At 37.4% G+C, this 22,075-nt stretch overlaps 1 protein-coding gene across 1 annotated transcript in view; it reads left to right on the forward strand.

The window, feature by feature from the left end:
• The window catches only part of Ndst4 (N-deacetylase and N-sulfotransferase 4), a 284,281-nt gene that overhangs the window by 139,545 nt on the left and 122,661 nt on the right, over window positions 1–22,075 (forward strand). Inside the window, exons 4-5 of the mRNA XM_059265003.1 lie at window positions 16,838–17,023; window positions 19,012–19,140. Coding sequence (XP_059120986.1) covers window positions 16,838–17,023; window positions 19,012–19,140 — 315 coding nt within the window. The remainder of the gene's footprint in view (window positions 1–16,837; window positions 17,024–19,011; window positions 19,141–22,075) is intronic.

The raw sequence follows: 22,075 nt of genomic DNA on the forward strand, positions 1-22,075 counted from the left end.
GAAAATAATGGCCCAACACTTTTTAAGAAAACTTGATAGTCAGAGTTCTATGCCTGCTTCTCAATCAAATGTTGGAAAGAAGTTCATTTGGTCAATTCTAAGAATGGTCAATAGTAGCATAATTAATGCTCTCTGATAAATTTTAATGTCGTTATTTCAATGATTTAACTTGTTCGTAATTATTAAGCTGCAGGAATAATTAAAAAAACATGATTTGATTTTTTTTCATCGTTATTATGCTGTGCTACATATACCTACACATACCACTTAATTATCATTATTCCTTAAACGTGTTCACCTGTCTGTCTCTGGTCTCTGTCCTGTTCTCCCTTTACCTCTAGAGTTTGAAAAATTCTTTCAGTTTGGTAATGTGCTTAGACTTCCTTGATAGTTTCTGAACATTTCCTTCATTGCATCTTTATACAAGGCACCTCTAAGCTCTCCACAGTCATTTATTCACAGGTGAGATAGATGAGAAGTTCATTCGAAACATGTTGGCTGCAGAAAGAGTTAAAGTTTGTGAATTCTCACAGTTGTGGTGCTTGGTGTGAACTCGTCTGTGGACTGTGGATGCAATCTGTATCAATGCTTTCTGTTTCCACATACTACACCACTTTAGCATGTCGACAGCAAAGCAGAAGTGAAGTCATTAGCTGTGGTTTTATTTTGGACATGTGAGCATACCTAGAGGAAAATCACTTAATAAATCTGCACAGCAATTACTCAAGTGAACACAACTATTCATTTAATTCTGTTCATGTGTAGGTACAAGATATTTAAATAAACTCATTTTCGTGATGAAACTTAACCTGTTTCACATGGTAGCAAATGTTCCACAGATTTGGAAACAATCACAGATGTGAATTCTTTAATTTAGAGACTGCACAGAGTGCAATAGCACAAAGTGCAGCAACATTGGATTTGGGGGTTGGTGAAAGGAAGTGAGAGGTAGAGAGATGGCTCATGCAGATCCTGAACTTTGAAACATTTCCCCATAAATGTGTTAAGCTGACATTAAAAGGGAAAACACTTCTTAATGGAAATCTCAGCTTGACTTGACATTAACATTACAGACGTGTTCCACTGCAGAGAGATATTTAAATCAATGACATTAACTCTAATAAGCTATATCATAGTGGAAGTATCCAAAAACTTTAAAAAATGTTTTCAGAGTCAGAAAAGGAAGTACACTTTAGACAGCTTCCAGATCCTTCCTTTAACACACACACACATAGAGTTTATCTCTCTAATCTAACTCCTCGGTGCTTTGTTCAAAAAACTAAGCTAAAAAGGTAGATGCTCATGTCTTTTTATAGGCTGCTCTAGAAAGTTTATACTAAAATTAATTTACATATACCAATTTACTGAGAGAAACTTACAAATGAACAAACTATAAAAATTATGTCATATGTGTTATGTAAAACGACTGAGTTTGTTCCCTACTGTTATAATAAAGACCACAACCGTAGGCAACTCAGGAAGGAAGGAGTTTACGTTACCTATAATTCCTGATCACAGTCCATCATTAAAACGTGTCAAGCAGAGGAGAACCCTGGAGTCGGAAACTGAAGCAGAGATCCCAGAGGAATGCTACTTGTTAGCTTGTTCCCCATGGCTTTCACAGCTACATCCTTAAACAACCCAGGCTCGCCTGCCCAGGAGTCAGTCACACTACCTATGGGGATATGGGCTCTCCCATATCAATCATTAACAAAGAAAGTGCCCCACAGTCACACATACAGACCAATCTGAGGGGGCATTTTCTTCATAGAAGTTCACTTTTCCCACATGACTCATATTTGTGTCAAGACAACAAAAAGACTAGCCAGCACAATTGACCCCTTATCAACTTAACACAAAAATACATCACAATTAAACCCTAATCTTTCCTTTCTTTGTTGTCCCCAAGAACTCACGCTAACATCAAAATATAAAACATAACCTCAAAAGCCCCATAGTCTTTAAATTTTTAACACTTTAAAAGCCAATGTTCTCTTTAGAAATCTGACAGCTCTTTCAAAGCTCAGTCTCTCCAGTCCTAGGCTCCTGTAAAATCAAAACAAGTTACATACTTCTTATTGCATGCAGAAAGAAGCAGGGCACAATCCCAGGCAGATCACATCTAATCCAAATCCCAGCAACATAAATAAGCAGTATCCAATGTCTGGGATTCATCCATGATCTTTTGGACTCCTAAGGGCTTGAACAACTCCACTTCTCTGTCTCTGCCATTCACGGCACATACAGCTTTGTCTCAAAGACCCAGGCTGGCTCCACTTTATAATGACTGCTATCCCTGGCAATTCCAAAGTCCTGGCATCTCCAGTACACTAGAGTCACCACTGAATTCAGCTATGCCTTTGCTATCATCTCTCCTGGACCTTCTTCCTAGACCCTGCCACATGTACCAAGCCTCAGCTTTTCTCCATTACCCCTTCGGTCCTGAGGCTTCCATTGCAATTGAGGCTGCATATTCACCAATGGCCTGACCTAGCCTCTCACAAGGTCAAGCCTGAGCTTCTCTCCGTGATCCCTTCAATGCTGCACATGTCTTGGCAATAACTCCATGACCACCAGTGAAACTCTTACACATTATCAAATTAGACTACCAGCCTGAGATGCAGCTTTGGTCTTCTTTAGACCACAGCTTCTGTGTGCTGACACTGAGGATATAATTCTCAAATGATTTTAATCCTGGACTATTCTTTTGTTGTTGTTTTGTTTTGTTTTGTTTTGTTTTGTTTTGTTTTGTTTTGTTTTGTTTTGTTTTGAGACAGGGTTTCTCTGTGTATCTTTGGAGCCTGTCCTGGAACTCCCTTTGTAGACCAGGCTGGCCTAGAACTTACAGAGATCCATCCACCTGCCTCTGCTGGGATTAAAGGCATGCACCACCACTTTAGGGCTTCCTGGCCTATTCTTAATCACAGCTGATTTTCCAGCCCCAGCTGACCAATCACCATGGATTCTTAACTCAAACAGAGCACAGGAATCACCCTGCTAGAGCCTTTAAGTGACTCTCAAACTTCCTTCCAAAGCATCCCAAGGCAGGCTTCCATCATCTCCATTGTTCTCAGCATTCTTGTCTTCCAAATTCCCACAAAACTCATTAAGCTCTGAATGCTGACTTTTACATCTCAAAGTTTCATTATCGCAATCCTCCCAAAATCAACATGCTCAGCTACACCACAACAATACCCTACAATCCTGGTATCAATTTCTGTTTTAGTTAGGTTTCTATTGCTGAGACAGAAGCCATGACCAGAAGCAATTGTGGGGTAAGAGTTTGTTTCAGCTTACAACTTGTAGTATGTCATGTAGAACAGGAACTCAAGGGAGGAACCTGGCGGCAGGAAATGAAGCAGAGACCATGGAGGAACACTGGTTATCACTTCCCAGGTGTATCATCAGCGGTCAGCTTCAGCTGTCTTACTTATACCCCAGCACCACCTTCCCAGGGGTACCACCACCCACAGTAGGCTGGGTCCTCGCACAAGGTTTCCTCTTCCTATGTGACCCAAGCTTGTACCAAATTGACAAAACCTAGTCAGTGTAACCATTTTACTCACCTTCTCTTTACAAAATTTTACTTTATAAAAATTGCACGAAATGAAGTATTCAATTTTACAAATAAGGACAGAACATCATGGGTAGATTTGACAGTAGTTAAAGAGAAAAGCTGAGGATAAATATGATTAAAATACATTGTATGACATCCTCAAAGAATTAATAAATTATTTTAAATGAAATAACTATGTATATGGTTCCATTCTTGTTTCCATCTTACTTTTTTGTTTTGCTTTGTTAGTTTTGTTTTGTCTTCTTTTTCAAGACAGACTTTCTCTGTACTGCTTTGGCTGTCCTGAAACTCACTCTATTGACCAGGCTGGCCTCAAACTTACAGAGATCTGCCTGCCTCTGCCTCCCAAGTGCTGGGATTAAAGGCGTGCACTACCACCTAGCTACATCTTACTTTTAGCATATTGAGTATTTGCTTGTTGTCATTTCTTTTAGGTCAATGATACTACTTTGAAATATTGATCACTTAATATCCATAACATTTATCTTGTTATTAAGTCAAATTTACAAGTATATTTTCATGTGAAGGGGAAAGAATGGTTCTATAAAGCAGCTCTGCTTTTGTGGGGTATCGGTCTTTGCACACTACCACTTCTCTTGCGCTCTTATTCTCCTGTTATTTCAAGCTCATATTGCCAAAGGTTTTTCATGATATATTCTTTGAAGTACCTTACAACCTGACTTAGTTCATATTCCTCTGTAATGACTCAACCTAGGCTGCATACACATCTAAACTTAGTCTATGCCTATGTTTCTGAACCCGACTGTTCCTAGGACACATGCTTATTCTCACTGTATTCCTGGCTATAGATCTTGAGTAGACCTACCATAGAGCTCTGGTATCACCCCATAAATCTTTGGGTTTTTTGTTTTTGTTTTTTGTTTTTGTTTTTGTTTTTGTTTTTTAAGACAGGGTTTCTCTGTGTAGCTTTACGCCTTTCCTGTATCTCACTCTGTAGACCAGACTGGCCTCGAACTCACAGAGATCCACCTGCCTCTGCCTCCCGAGTGCTGGGATTAAAGGCATGTGCCACCACCGCCTGGCTAAATCTTTGTTTTATAGGTAGTTGTGCTGACTAATTTTCTGTCAACTTGACACAAGCTAGAATCATCAGAGAGGAGTGAGCCTCAATTGAGAAAATGTCTCCATAAGACCTGACTGTATGCAAGTCTTTAGAACATTTTCTTAATCAGCAATTGATAGAGAGATCCCAGTCCATTGTGGGTTGGCACCCCTGGGCTGGTAGTTCTGGGTCCTATGGGAAAGCAGGTTGAGAAAGCATTGAGTGCAAGGAAGTAAGCAGCACCCCTTGCTGGCCTCTGCATCAGCTTCTGCCTCCAGGTTCCTACCCTGTTTGAGTTCCTGTCCTGACTTCCTTCTGTGATGAACAAGTTGCTTTTTGCCATAGTATTTCATTACTAAAATGGTAACCCTGACTATGACAATGGCTTTCTCCTCTCAAGCACTGTTTCTCAATTCCCACTTCTCAAACTAGTGATTATACCATCCCTTTGCCTTTTCAAATGATGGTCTTGCTTCTTATTTTACTGAAACAAAATCAACCATAAGCAAACTCTGATATGTGCCTATTATGCAAAAGCAATTTCACTATGATTATGAGCAAATGGAAGTAAAATAGCAGGCATGATTTAAGAGTTTTTAAAGTGTGTGTGACTGTGCGTGTGTTAGTGTGTGTGTGTGTGTGTGTGTGTGTGTGTGTGTGTGTGTCCACAGAGGCTAGAAAACAGCATTATATTTCCCATGGAGCTGGGTATGGAAACTAAACTCAAGTTCCCTGGTAGAGCAGAAAGTGATCTTACCTGGTGAGCCAATCTTTCTAGCCTTTATTAATTTAACTTGAAGCATTTGAACTCCTTGACTGAGAAGAGAACATAATTTTAATAACCTGTATGACTAAAACTCAAGTGATCATAATTTTCTAGCAAAATATTTTTATAGATATGGTTGATTACAATAAATTGTTTTAAAATAGCATAGACATAAATTAAAGGCCGACATGCCATAAGAACACTCAGGCTTATGTTCTGATATAAAATAATGTGTTAAAGAAGTAGTAATGGAGATGTCAGACTGCTTTAGTCTACATGTCTTATGGCTGTGAAGAGATAATATGACCACAGCAACTCTTATAAAGGAAAGCATTTAATTAGGGCTTGCTTACATTCAGAGGTTTAGTCCACAGTCATTGTGATGGGAAGCATGACAGCACACATGCAGACATGATGCTAGATAAGTAGCTTGAATTTCTACATCTACATAGCAAGCAACTGAATGAGAAAGAGCTACTATGTTTGGGTTGGTGATTTGAAACCCTAAAGACCACTCCCAGTGACACATGTCTTCCAATAAGCCAAATCTACTCCAACAAGGCTACATGTCCTAATCCTATCAAACAATGCCACTCCATATGAGCACATGGGAAATTTTCATCAAACCACTGCACAGACTCTACCACTGATTTAATCCACTTTCCCCTTGACTATTCACAGGCATAGGTCTAGAGTCTTTCCTCTCTTCCAAATTATTTCTCTATCTAAAAATGGGCTATTAATTCTGTTTTTTAAATAACTCTATGTTCCCATACCTTTCACTCAAACTACAGAATTATTTCTAGACTCTACAGTAATTTTAAATTGTTTACATTGTTGCTATACTCATGGTCTTTACATTAGTTTTTATCATAGCTTAAGTTACTCTAATGAGCAACTTGTCTTGGCCAGGTTGTTGATTGACATCTATTGTTAAACCCAAGTAATTCTTAGTCCTTATTTCACATCATTAACATTGTAACCATATTTGCCATCAGCAGCATTTTTTTCTTCTAAACTATCAGTTAATTAGCTGTTCACAAAGAAAAATCTTCGACCTGGAAAGTGATATGGGGAATTTTCATGGAGGGTCCCAGGATAGAGCAGTCATTTCCATTTCTATTTTCAAAAACTCCTTTCAAAGTAATTGAGTGAATGAAAGAATAGAATTTGTCTTTCACCAAATATAACCAAAAACAAAACTTTAGCAAAGGTAATAGTGAATATACTCAAAAAATCAAACAAAAACACCCCCAAAAGAGCTCTCAGTCTTTAGTCAGCTCCCATTCCATTGTGAATTCCTGACGTTGCTCATAACTCATGTCTGTTTTTCAATATATATGTTTGGTTTCCTCTCCTTATCTTATAAATTCAATACCTCCCAGGCATCTATCCTAATATACCTTCTTTCCTCTGCTTATATGTATCTTGTTTGTTTGTTTGTTTGTTTGTTTTATATCAATAAATCACATGACTTTAAATAAAAATATTTATCTTGGGAATAGAAAGATGACTCCATAGTTAAGAGTCCTGGCCATTCTTCTAAGGACCCAGGTTCAACTTTTGCACCAACATGGGTGCTAAACCATCTTCAGGCCTCTTGAGATACTAGCCAGGATTGTGGCATACAGACATAAATAAAGGTGACATACATATACACACATATTATAATAACAATAGCAACAACAACAACAATAATAATAATAATAATTTGTTTTTAAAAATCTTGAAACCTTACCAAGCTCCAGCTGAGCTCACTCTTATGGATAATAAGCTATTTATTGGTATTCTTACCTGTCATATGCTACCAGATACTGTTCTCAAACACAGTGTTTCTGTTTATCTTTCTACCCCCAAACTACCCAGCTTTAAACCTCCTCCTCTGACTTGATAGCACACAGTCCTTCCAGATATCCTTTCTCTCCTGTACTGTATTTAAGCTCTTACAAAATATTCAAAACAAGGCTAGAGAGATGACTCAAAGGTTAAAGCATGTGTCATCCAAACAAGAGAACTTGGCTTTCAATCCCCAGAGCCCACATAAATGGGACATAGACATGGTGGCTTGCCCATGATTCTAGCCTCAGAAGACAGATGCAAGAAAGTCAACAGAGTAACAGTCATCAGCTCTGGGTTGTCTGAGAGACTCAGAAGGAAGTGAAAGGGTAATCAAAGAAGACTCCTGGCATTTTGTTATACACAAATACACACACACACACACACACACACACACACACACACACACACGAAAGAAAAATACAGAAAAAATATATCACAATGAAATTATTTCTCATGAGCTACATCATGCTCATATGGTCCAGGCTGTCATCATTTCCCATCAGAGCCGTTTCAGAGCCTATGTGCTTCTTTGAGCTCTCCTTACCTTTCTTTAGTCATTTCTTATGATAGCAGCCACAAAACGTTTATAATGGTAGGCTGAGTAATGCCATTTCTCTGCTCAGAACTTTCCTCTTGCTCGAGGTAAATAAAAGCACACTAATAACATTTATGGCCCTAAAAGATCTTCAGCTATCCCTTCAGTGATACTGCAGAAAAGCAGCTCTGGGTGTTATTTCTAGATCTTTCAGTACATAACTTGAAAATCTCTTTGCAAAAGCCCTATCACTTTGGCATCACCTCTCTTATTTCTGGACAACTTCAACTCTTCAGCCACATTTCCTTTTCTGTGAGGCACACGCTTGATAATCTAACACAGTGACCCATGGCCTTCATTCCTTTCCTTGCCTCTGCTTTATTTCCCACTCTAGTGTTCACCTTCTTACAAATGATTTGTATATTTATTTTTGGTAATGTCAGTCTCATTGTGCAAATATAATAACTCACTGGTAGAAGGGATTTTTGTCTATTTTCTTCACTGTTATATCCCCAATGCCTATAATGGCTCTTTGTACAACCTACACATACAGGGAGTATACACTGATTAATGTTATATTGAACAAAATTATATAAAATATTTTTAATTAGTAAATAAAGTAAGAGTAACGAGCATACAACTTTAGGAACGCAAATGCTGAACTTACTGGAGTGGAGCAGCCTACAGTCGGAGGGAAGGCTGGTTTAGTTTCTCTGTCAGTTTCTTTTAAGCAGCCAAGTAGACTATCAGTGGGAGAAAGAATATTAGAGGATGAGTCTCAATTGCCCAAAATAGCTCTACTTGGGATCAGAAAGTTCAACTCTGTAGAAGCAATGCTATTGCTGTGCTGTTTCTTTTTCCCAAGAAAAATCCATTGGTAACACGGAGCCCTCCAGAGATTTGTCACCATTTACCAGGCTTCAATCCAAAGAGTGTCAAGACTGACCCAGCCAATTTCCAGGGTCACACAGTCTTCGCTTTTATCACTTATGAAAACAGAAGACAATTTCAGCCCTGAAAAACATAGTGGAAAATCAATGATTCTAGGCTCATTTTCAAAGATGACAATATGGTCTCAAGCCCTTATTAAAAGGAGAAATAGATAATGATATCTATTTTCCTTAGCATGAATGTCACTCCCCCGAAGTTGTGTATATAAGAGAACAAATCAATGCTTTAAGTCAACAAGGTACTGTTGAATAAACAATCTCCTTACCAAGAGTGTATTCATTTATGCAATTACCACTCAATTAATTTCATTTTGACATTTTGTTTTTAAGAAACTATGATTTATTTTTTTAACAGTTGTTTCTTTTAAAATATTTACTATCTCACTGCAATGCACAGAATACTGTTCCAAAGATTTGGGGTGTGAAATAACCCCAGTCATATCCCATGTTGCTTCATGAATATGGACAGGATGTTGGAATTATGGAGATAAGGCCATGTGTACAGCCCTTTCCTCATTATTTAGAAACTTGAATTCATTGTTCAATTTTTTTCCCAGCTCCTGTGAGATCCAAGAATGACTGTATTACCATCAGATGAATCTTCTTGCTCTCATTTTTCTCCCTATGGTCCATTATGGTGTGTGTCAAGCTTTCAGAAAAAAGTATTTACTAATGGATTCTTGCAAAGTGAAGCACAAGAGGGTTTCTTATGCTCACCTGTGCTGTCTGACTTCTTTGTGTTATCTAGAGATTTCTTTGCCCTTTTATTAGGAGAGCTTCAAATTATCCCAGAACCAAGGTGCCAAATCATCAAAACCAATACATTTCAATTAGGAGCCTTTCAATATATCTTCCTTCATCATGTTACTTACATCATAGAGCTTCACCATACCTCCAGCTTGTGCTTCCAGAATCTACGAGAGCTTTTACAATAGCTGCTTATGCCATACTAGATTCTATAAAACTGAAACAGCAATCATAACTGCCCAGGATTTAATGAAAGGACAATTTGCAGTAGTGCAGTAGTTCATGCAGGACATAAGTCTATATCAAAGTAATGATGCCCTAAGATTGGTTGCTGTGAAGGCAAGGATTGTTTAATTTCAACTTCTGAGGAGGAATCAGGAAGAAAAGATCACATACAATTTGACAGAGAGAGTCTTCTGGGGTGAGAACGGGCATGTCGTTGTGTGGGTAGGGAATGCTTTCCTGGTTATTTTTCTTTTTTTTATTTTGAGATTACATTATAATCAAAACAGTTTTCTCTTCCTGTTCCTCCCTATAAACTCTCCCGTGTACCTCTCCCTACTCTTCTTCAAATTCATGGGCTCTTTTTTCACTAATCCTTACTGCATGTCCATGTGTGCGTGTGTGTATGTATATATATATACAGTGCTCAGTCTATACAGTGTTACTTTTAAAGACAGGCTGTTTGGCAGTGTACAATCAATTGGTATGGTCTTCCCTCAGGAAGACCACCTCCCCTGCTCCCAGCTCTTCTCAGGTGTTCATACTTCTTTGTTTAGGGTTGTGGTCTCCTGGCCATTCCCTGTCCACTTTGGCATGTCCTTTGTTGTTGTCTTTGTTGAGTATACAAGCTATCTGATAGTTGAAATAGAAAAACAGGACTCTTTAAGGAGCAGAAAGGGATGTAAATATAGAAGAAAGAGGGAGGTATGTAAAATAACACTGATTATGTTTGCAAAAGCCACAAGGAATCATACTAATAGCTCTTTACCTAAAAAAAATATAATACACATGATTTCTGTATATAAATACACATACATAGCTTTAATGAACTCTTCTCACCCTGTCTGACAACCCTCCTTCCAAAAGACAAAGACCATGTAACAAAACCCCATTACCAAACATGAGAATCCCTCTTTCACAGTTGTTTTAACCTTTGATTGAAGTAATCATACAGCACAAAATGACTTTGCAAGGAGAAAATATGATTCCCTCGCTCCATTCCCATTTATCTCTTGTCTGTTATCAGAATTTTCCATTTGCTAAGCTCAAGTGAATAAAAGAAAGCCAGAGACCCAATGAGACATCCCACACCTTCTGTGGAAGAAAAAAGTTGACAATAGCAAAATGCAAACCACTATCATTTCTGATTTTATACTCCTCTTCACTCTGACACTAACAAGAATTGACGTGGGTTTGTTGTTGTTGTTGTTGTTGTTGTTTTCTATTAATGTAAACTTCCTGTCTGCTTTTGTGTTTAGCCACTATCATTGCCTGAAGATTATGGCCTTATATTTGTATTTGTAAAAGTTGATAGATTTCCTGAAATGATCTGTGTATCTATGAACCAATAAACACATAAGTTTTAAACACTGAAATGGTAGCTAATGACTTCATAATGGTTTATGCATTATAAATATTCACTTACTTGTATCTGTCATTATTTAATCCTTTAATATTATCTACTTAATTTTATAGATAAAGAGTCTGAGGCACAGAAAAGTCATGTAAGCCTCTCAGACTCACACAGCAACAATATCACAATTGAACTTTAGCCACCTGCCTTGGAGCCCAAGATTCCTTGCAGTATTATGGGCTGCAGTAGTGATACCAGAAAGTAAATCTACATACACAAAGATATTGGAGTCTATTAGATGACATATTGAAAGTAAAATGTAGAAGAGACTGCATAGAAGGAAGCCTGTGAGATCCCAAATTAATCTACCCAAACAATCTAGAGTGAGGGGATAATGACAATGAAAACACACAAAAGTGGACATAATTTCCGGTATTTGAAAGGTACCATGAGGTAAATTTATGCTGCTAGATATGTTTCTTACATCACTGCAACTAATGTTAGTTGGAAATAAATTTCAACCTCTATTTCAAATAGATTTTCATGTCAAAGAAATCATTTTTTTCCAGAAACAAAATGTCTGCATGTTAAAATGATAATTTTTTTAAGTCAAATGTTCATAGACCAAATTCAACAAGAGTTAAGATACATCTGTCTATTTTCTCTCTCTAGTTGTCTCCAGATTTCAAACTGCAGTAGAAAATGTTACTTCTATCCAGAGAATCCCTAAAAGTGAACAAAATGCTTGACACAAATCAGGAACTCAAAAGTAATTATTTTGAGTGTAGAGAAATTAAATTTTTTGTTTGTTGTCTGATTACTAGAAATAGGGCCTGGTGTAACTCATTCTGACCTGTAACTGGTCATATAGCAGAGTATAAACTTGAATGGATTAACCTCCTGCCTCTGCTTCCAAAGTGCTGAGATTACAGTTATATGCTACGAAGTCCAGCAAATCTAATTGTTTGGGTATGTCTCTAGTGTTTATCATTGAAATCATCAGAAGTCTCCTATTCACTTACTGTATCCTACCTGCTGGCTACCCAATGCATAAGATCCAGCCATCATATGCATGCATATCATGTATATATACAATCTCTCCTCCCACACATATTTATACACACATAAAATGTTCATATATATATATATATATATATATATATATATATATATATATATATATATACAGGTAGAAAAATAGATGTTTACCAATATCAATCATCTAAGTAAGATATAAATATAAATTAATAAAAGTAAGTACTGTACAGTTCTTTATTTTTCTCCTGTTTTCCTAAAATTCAGACCATTAGATGCCTTACCTCAATCTGTTAAACCTGTTCTGTGCATTAGAAAATGCAAACCCAGCTCTTCCCATCAGGTTTCCAAATTAAAAACATCACACTATTTTTAACACGGACAGCTTTGACTCAGTGCCTTGAGGGCTTTCGAAAACTCTTTAAGGGCAGAAGGGCAGATTGTCAGCTGAACTTCTCAGGACTCAAGGAGCCATAGAGAACTGGTCCCCCAGGGTCTCCCGTATCTGAAAGAGACCATTAGAGCTAAGTCTCAAGCAGTGGGCTTTCTGTTACCCTGCAAATATACACCAAAACTGCTAGCAGGTTGTCTTGTTTTCAAGGTCTTACTTTCCAACAGGAATTTAACCTTTGCTTCCTGGTGCCCTCCAGAAGCTGTCCTGAGTACTCCTAATTAGCTGAAACTCATTTACATTAAAAAGTGCTAGCAGCAAAGGAGATTTTAAAATGGAAAATTTTACTTCATATCATTTTACCAAGAAAAAAATACATAATAGAGAGGTGTTTTGCTTCCATAATATATATTTGAGTCAATTCTATTAGGTCACAGTAGAAGCTGACATTGGAAAAGCAGAAGTAGATACTGAATGTAGGGAGCCCAGAGGTGAGTCCAGCTCTCACACTTGCTAACATGAAAAAGCCCGATGCTTTCTCTTAGCCTCACTCTCCACATTTTGGATAGGCTCCAGTCCTTGTAATAGGAATATCATTAGGGTCATATCAGGAATAAACTGGAAAACATCTAATAGATGTCAGGTACACATTCGTTGCCAGGAATACGTGACCCTTGGGGATTGCTTTGAAAGGGCCTTCATTTCAGGTGCTGTGGACAGGTCTAGTGCTAAATGCATTTTATTGTATAGTTTTTTTTAAATGATCTTATCACATATAGCAACAATTAACCCCATTGTCTCACCACCACCACCACCCCTGCAAGAAGTGGGAATTTAACTGGAAAAATGTGATCATGACCAAGTCCTGTGAATGCTGGCGAGGCATGCCATTCTGAAACGCCATTGAAATGATGTCACTTTTTAAAGCCTGTCCTTGTGACTGCTTATTAGTATATTGCATGTTTTTGGTGCCTGTATTCTTAAATCTTCTTCATCCTGCATGATTTGTTAATAAACAGTAAAAGCTATGCTTGAATTTTGTTTTCTCAACTATCATTTATGTCTATCTTATAGGGTTTGAGTGTTTTCTATATTTACATGGAAAAGCCTTCCCAAGTCTGTAATTTTTATGATCTTGTGTAAATACAACATTCAGCTTATGTTTTAGTTGACCAGCTCTCTGCGAATTGGATTTTAAGCTGTGGACAGTTAAAAATGACGCTTTCTAGTTCACTAAGCCCCTTGATAACAGGAAAGGAGCTACCAGGGAATTACTTTTCACTTTCCGTTATCATTTTGATTGAAAAAGTATAAACTCACAATTACTAGTGTGATTTACTATTTTGATTGAGCTCTAGTTGCCCCTGCAATAGGATGACCTTACAGATAGTATTACATTGAGCCCCCGGAAATCAATAAGTATAATAAAATCTTTTTTTACTGACCCTTCCTTCCTACTCAATTGCTTTTCCTCCTAATTTTTTCATGAAAAGTTCCACAATTCCTTTTACTACATATCAAAAGTGAAATGCTTTTTTTTGTAGGATGAATATAGTTGTTTGTTATTTCAATTCTCTTTACAGACTTTGTTTTTTATCTCTTTGTTTCTATGACACTGCCATATTTATCTAACATCTAAGACCTCACGTTTGGAATAAAGCATCACACCACGGTAGAGAATGAGACCAACAAATGTATTATTAATGAATATTAGGATTCCCACAATGTTGTTTTGTCACTTACTAAATTATAGGAGACTTGGAAATTCTATGTACAAAGCAATTGCAAGAATAACAACATAGTAGGAGAAATTTTTCCCTTTGCTGTGAGTCAGAAATACCTTCCCAGGCAAAAGATCCATACCAATTCTAACTTACCTGTCAAAGCAGTTTAAATCCCCTCATGCCTAGATTTCTCTCTTGAGGAAGTCCAGCTCTCTTTCATTGGCAATGGGATACTGGGATGGACCCCTTGTTTTCTGGGTGATCACTCATCTTCATTACAGTTAACCATTTACCAGGCAGCAGACCAGACGAAAAAGAACTAAGGCTAATAGCTGTTCAGTAAAAGACCCTGCGATGGGTCCAGACTGCAGAGCAGCTGCCTCGTTGGTCTGTTCCCAAGTACTTCTATTACTGGAGTTTTCCAGTTTAGTCCTGTACAGAAAAAACAAGTTTTAGGGTCAAGATTTCGCTCAGTAATAGAATGTTCACTTAGCATTAATGGGGAATGAGATTCAATTTCTAGTACCACAAAGATTAAGGAGGAGAGGGAGTGGGAGATGAGGGGAAATGAGTTGAGGGGAATGGAGAGGAGAGGAAGGAAGAGAAGGAGAAAGGAGGGGAGGGGAGGAAAAGGAAGAGAAGGATAGGGGGAAGGAAAGGGGAGGGGGCATAGGGAAGGAAAGGGGAGAAGAGAGGAGGACAGGAGAAAGGCTCTTGTAAGAAATATGTTTCTTTATCAGTACTGGAAAAAAAGTTTTCCCTCATGTCTAGGAAAAGACTCTAGCTCATTTTACAGCATTGATTTCATAATTCAGTATTTCTATGAGTCATTTATTATAATAGATGTTAGAAAACAGTCTTGATGAAGAAGAACTGAATTTGGCTACACAATGAGGGTCGTTCCATGAAAGGAAAATGAAAGTGACATGAACTATTAAGTGCCCATCTTTGGGACTAGTGCAGTGTGTGGGTGCTGCGCTGAAGTCTGTGATCCACTTACTGCTTGCTTCTCATCCAAGACTGAATTCTTTCCTCGTGCTGTGTGTCTATAACAGACAATATGAACAGCAACTGTCAACAGTTTCCAGCTCAGTTTATTGATTCAATCAACTTTCATATCTGACTTTGTATCCTCATTTATAAGCTCAATTGATGAGATTCAGCCCTACAAGGAAATTTTATGAGGCAGATAAGCATCTAAAGGGAAAGTTATAAAAGAAGAAATTAGAAAACTATATCTATTTCACACACCTAGAAATATAACACAATGAGTGAGAATGTTTTCATATTCTTGCTTTAGATGTATACCTGTAGTCATTTAGAGTTGACTATTTACCCAAACACCTCACAGTAAAGTGTATGCTTTGTACAGTAAATTGAATTTCTAAAGTTTAGGACAAATGGTGAGATCATAACTTTTACCTTCCCTTTACCCTCTGCATACAAAATACTTTTGGGCCTAACTTTCCTTACTGTCTGTTTTGTTACCTGTTTTCATCTAGCTTTTAGCACAGAAATAACTCCTTAACATATAACTTTGATCTTGGCATTCCACTAGTTCTTTCTTAATGTGAATAACACATTGTAGCAACTCCTATTAAATCCAAGCCAAAAAAAAACCAAAAAAACAAAACACCTCTCATTATCACACACACACACACACACACACACACACACACACACAGAGAGAGAGAGAGAGAGAGAGAGAGAGAGAGAGAGAGAGAGAGAGAGAGAGAGAGAGAGAGAGTATTCTTCCATCTTCCACTTCTATGTCTACTTTTCTGTGTTAGGTAATTTCTCAAGTTACAGATTTTTATTTTTTGCTTCATCTACTTGATAAAGGACAAAATTCAATTCCTATTTGTAGCTAAAATTCCCTCCCAGGTGAGCAATAAACAATGCTCCACCCCTTCTTTTGAGGTCCCAATGACAAACAAAGGCGTGATTCTCCCAGAGTTCACTATAGAGAGTCAATAAGTGTATTGGGATCCCTAACAGGACAGTTGAGGAGTTCCCTAAAGGAATGTGGGTTTTCCTTTCCCAACAGGCAGCATATGAAAAGCCTTATCCGACAGGGGTGAGAGCCTTCCATAACCACATACTTCATACATGGTGCTCCAGTCTTCCCTGGCCTGTATATACACTATCCCTTCCAGAGGAGGTCATGTGCAATTAATGCAGAGTTGCATGTAACAGGTAGTAGGGAGAAACTGGAGACTTAAGTGAAAATTGCATGCCCTTTCCCAAGCTGGTGTTGAAGGATGTAAAACATCAGCAGGCCCAACTGGGGTGATCTTTTGCAAGCGGAACACCTGTAAGCCCCAAGACAGTGGTTGGTTCACTTAGAGGACAATCAATCACAACACAATCATCCCTTCAAACTTAATACATTTAAATTTCAAGCTTAATTTCATGCACACAGAACAAGCCCAAAGTATGTACTACATTCATTATAGTAGTATCAGATCTCTATGAAGCTGATGAACTGAAGAAACCGTAAAAGCTCCATCTTCTATTTTTTAATTCCCTCTTACTAATACTGGGGATCTCAATATATATGCCAAATAAATATAAAGATTTTTAATTGATCCAATTGCCCCCACTCCATGATGGTGTTCTTCTGACTTTTTTTAGGAACATGGAATACCGACCAACCTGGGCTATGCAGTGGCCCCACATCACTCAGGGGTCTACCCGGTCCATATTCAGCTGTATGCAGCTTGGAAGAAGGTCTGGGGTATTCAGGTTACCAGCACTGAAGAGTATCCACATCTGAAACCTGCAAGATACAGGAAGGGCTTCATTCACAATAGCATCATGGTGAGCGCATACTGCTGTGCCTGAAGGTCCTTGGTGCCTCTGTTTAAGGGAAGGGATCAACATTCTGTCTAAGGATGTAACACAGAACTTCTTTGACATGACTATCAGAAGTTTCCAACATGCCATGAAGGTGACTGGTCACACAATGACATACTGTTTGACAATAGGCATGTTTTCTAGGCTGTAGAGTGGTTTTACTGAGTATATAGCAATCTGGAAATAATGGGAATGAGTTTTGCATAGATTATCCATTGATACTTTCAAATTGAACTTCGGTCTGGGGCACCTAAGTTGCTCCTGAGGAACTCCACAGTACTGTTGGTTTGTGTGGTTTTTACCAAGAGCTAAAGGTAGGATGCTGTGCTATAGGTCAAGAAAACACCTCTCCAGTAATTTCACTACCAATAGATAAAAGGGAGCAATACCACCTGAAAGCTAAATCCATCTGTCCAGTGTATTTTGATTCTCGGGCATTCAGAGCATCTTAGGATGCTGTTTATTTTCGTTCTCATTTTCTTGTAAATTGCAAGGAAAGGTGGCATGTTGCTCCTTTCCTTGTATACAGCTAAAAAGTAATAACCCAATTTAAGAATGATGTATCCATTATTATAAATGAGAGTAACACCACATGAATTTGAACTGGAAATTTAGCATCACTCATCGGGGTGGGGGGAGGCGGCACTATGCCCTTGGTTCTAAAATGGCCAGTTTTATCCAGTTCCAGATGCCTTTGAAGATGTACCCACCATTGGTTGTCAAGATCAGAGCAAGAGTTTATAATTTTTTTTTGGTTCAATATTTGCACTAACCCACACTATTACTCATATTGCTGCTACAACTATCTATATATACATCTCATCTCCATCTGAAGACAAGAGACAGGAATCTATAGCTACCCAGATTTGGAGCTCAGTAACTTTATCATGGGGCTTTAATCATCTCATCATTATAATAGGGCACCAATGGACACAGATTGTTACCTGAAATCATTGATACCACAAACAGCAATTGAAGTCTACAGAAATCAGGAAGCATAAAAAGACTCATTTACATAAATTTAAAAACAGAGAGAGTACTAAGATTCTTTCATTGTGTGATCACCCAACATGTCATGAAAGGAAATCATCCTTTTAGCCAAGACTGCATGCTTTCATTTACCTTGAATTTAATTATGAAAATTAAATGAAGAATAAATACAATCACAGCTTTCTTGTGGAACTGGGTGCATTATCCATTAGACTATAAACACTTTATTATTCAAAATAGGATATTAGAGTCAATTTGCTTATTTGTCTTGTCTATTGAACATCCAGAGTTACAGCACACTCAACACAAAAATACTCCAGAAACAGTCATTAAGTGGTTTGACCACTACTGAGATAAAATTTAAAGCCAGGGTACAGTAGAGGTGGTGAGAAAAGGTGACTTTGACTCTCAGAACCTGCATATTCCGCAAGACTGAGTATCAGAAGGCAAAGTGAAGCTTGATTTGATGAGAAGTATGACCATGATGTATGTCTGAACTAAATGAACCCCAAGACAACTTTTTTTTTTTTTTTTTTTTTTTTTTTTTTTTTTTTTTTTTTTTGGTTTTTCGAGACAGGGTTTCTCTGTGTAGCTTTGCGCCTTTCCTGGAACTTAATTGGTAGCCCAGGCTGGCCTCGAACTCACAGAGATCCGCCTGGCTCTGCCTCCCGAGTGCTGGGATTAAAGGCGTGCGCCACCACCGCCAAGACAACTTTTGACCCCTTAACCCAAGTCAGGAAGTAGTTTAGATTTATGGAACTCAGTTAACTGGGTGCATATGCTAAATTCGAAATTGTATTTCTTTGATTCAGTGACTACACTGACATTTACAAAATTAAAGTGACAGGAGCTCTTGGTTACTGTAAAACACCAAGCACTCTTTGCTGACTGTGAATTTATGGTAATGGTAACAATTGTTAGGTAAATCTCACCAGTGTGTTGCTTTTACCCTTTGTCATCAGGTCCTCCCTCGACAGACCTGTGGGCTGTTTACACATACTATTTTCTACAAGGAGTATCCAGGAGGACCCCAAGAATTGGATAAAAGTATCAAAGGAGGTGAACTTTTCCTCACAATCCTTCTAAACCCAGTATGTGTTTATTTGTACATTTTACAGTAACATCAGTGTTGTCAAATAAGTTACATTTTTAAATCTAAATCATGAGGATTTTTTTTTCCAAACAGGCTCTTAGCTAGCCTAGAACTTGTTATGTAAACCAAGCTGGGCTTGAACTCACAGAGATTTCTCTGTTCTGCTTCTGGATTGCTGGGATTAAAGGTGTGTAATACCACATCCAGCTCATGGCTATATTCTTTATGAGCACAATATTTTTCCTGAAACTGAATTAAAATCTACATTTCAAATCCTTTCCTTGATACAATTTGATTTCTTGGGAACTTTTCACCAGTGAGTATGATGTTAGTTGTGGGTTGAATATGTATTGTTTTTACTGTGTTGGCATATTTTTCATTTATTCCTAATTTGTGAAGAGTTTTTATCATGAAAAGATGTTGGCTTTTCCTGAAAGGTTTTTGTGCACACAGTTAAACAATTAGATTATTTTTATTCTTCATCCCCTTTTTTAACATTTTAAATATAAAATATAAATACACATTATAGATATCAATGGTTTTCAGATTCTCCACCATCCTTGCATCCTTGGGATAAATCCTGTATGAGCACGGACAAGAAATTTTTCATATATTGTTGGGTTTGTTTGGCTAGTGTCTCCCATTCCTTGTTTATTCTGAGATTCGCCAGAGAAAAAAACAGTTCCACCATTTTGGCCAAATTAAAGCAAGCTTTTATTAAAATATTAAATACTGACCAAGATGAAATTTGATCAGGACTACCACCTGGAAACTTCCCAGGTGAGTGGCCCAAAGACACATGTTTTCAGGGATTGTATGGACAAAATCCAAAAGACACCATACTATCCAATGAAGCTTTGTTATTATTTTTCAAGAATACAACTCCCAGAATCCCAGAATGATACTTGGTCCTTGGGCAGGTGGGGCTTACAGGATAATTTAAGGTATAACACCTGAGGGGTTTTATGCCCATATTTATAAAGGATGGATAACGCTGGCTTCATAACAGGTGTTTGGAACTTTACTTCTTACTCCCTCTTCAGCTTTTTGGAAGAATTTGAGGCAAAGTAATATTAACACACTCAATATTTGTTTGATCACCAGCAAAACCAGGAAGTCCTGAGTTCCTATAGGTTGAGGATATTTCTTTTTTGAGATTATAATATAATCGTATTGTGGTGGTATTTTACTTGTCCGTATGCCAGGCAGGAAAACTCTAGCTACATTGTATCATTCCTCTTCCCTTTCCTCCCTCCCATATACCTTTCTTGCTCTCTTTCAAACTCATGGCCTCTTTTTTTCATTAATTGTTATTGCATTCACATCTGTATATAAATGTATATTCCTAAACACAATCTGCTCTCTCTGTGTAATGTTACGTAGATGCATTTTTTCAGAGCTGACCATTTGGTAGTGGATAACCGGCTGGTATTTTCTTTCCTGAGCTATTTCTCCCCCCACAGCACCCTTCAGTTGCCTGTAGTTCTTTGTGTAGGGTTGAGGCCTCTTGGTCTTCCTCTCACCCATTTTGACATGTCTATTGCTGTTGTCCTTGTTCAGCTCACACTTGGGCAGTAACTTCTGAGACACATCTCATAGCAAACTCTTTGATTCTCTGGTTTTTACAAACATTCTGTCATTCTTCAGAAATGTTTCCTGAGCCTTAGGTGCAGGAGTGTTTTGTAGATGTATCCATTAGACCTGGACCCCCAACTCCGAATTTTGATTAGTTGTGGTTTCTGTAGTGGTCTCTGTTGCCAAAAGAAGTTTCCTTGATGAAGGGTGAAGACTATAATTGTTTATGGATATAAGGAAAAATGCTGAGATTGTTATTTAGGGTTGTATTAGTTTAGTAAAACAGTGGTTCTAAGTTCTCCTCCAATATCTATGACTTCACTACCAATAAGTAGTTGTCTAGGTTTCCCCTATTAATTTATTTTATGCATATGACTGTTTTACCTGGTCTATGTATGTGTACCAAGTACATCCCTGGTACTCCTGGAGATCAAAAGAGGGCATAAGATTCCTTGGAACTGGAATTATGGATGGTTATAAGCCAACTTGTGGTACTGAGAGCTGAATGTGGGTCCTGTGAAAGAGGAAGCAGTAATTAAAAGTCTCTTAATTACTGGTTTAATTTGTGACTCTCATTAGACTTACATTTCTAGAAAGTTCCATTTTGTACATTGATTTGTTGGTATGTGATACCTATGGTACCCTAACAATCATTTGTATTTCTGTAATACCAGTTATAATGTTTCTTCTTGCATTTTGATTTTATTATCAAAACTTACCATCTTTTTTCTACTCTGCCAACTTGTGTAAATTTGTAAGAATCTCAACTCTTAGGTAATTGATTGGACTTCTATTGTTTTTATACTTATATTTTATTTACTTCTGCACTAATCATGTGTCCTTCTTCATGGTAAGTGAGCTTAGTTCTATCTTCTTTCCTAATTCTTTGAAGTATGAAGCCAGATATTTATTTGAGAATTTTATTTTATTCTTCATTTAACATTTAGTTTTATCAACTTCTTCTCTTTCAGAATTCTCTTTATAATTCCACTAAAGACTAGTTAGTAAATTCTAGGCATACTAAAGAGATAGTAGAGTTCATCCATATATATATATATATATATATATATATATATATATATATATATATATAAAAAACTTTGCAAAAATATATAATATATATATACACAATATAATTGTCAGTTGGCATCTCAATAATTTTCACATTCTTACAATATAGTAAATATACATATTATAATATAGTTCTGTAGCCAAAATTTAACATTTGTAGTTTAAACATCAGTACATGTTTAGCTCTAATAATATCTTTCCAGGTTAATATATCAGTAGACACACTTAAAATTTCTAAAAGTATTCAAATGTGGGGGCTGAATTGAAAATATGTGATGATGGGCTAT

Source organism: Peromyscus eremicus, chromosome 6 (genome assembly GCF_949786415.1).
Source record: "Peromyscus eremicus chromosome 6, PerEre_H2_v1, whole genome shotgun sequence".
In the NCBI taxonomy this organism is placed as follows: domain Eukaryota; kingdom Metazoa; phylum Chordata; class Mammalia; order Rodentia; family Cricetidae; genus Peromyscus; species Peromyscus eremicus.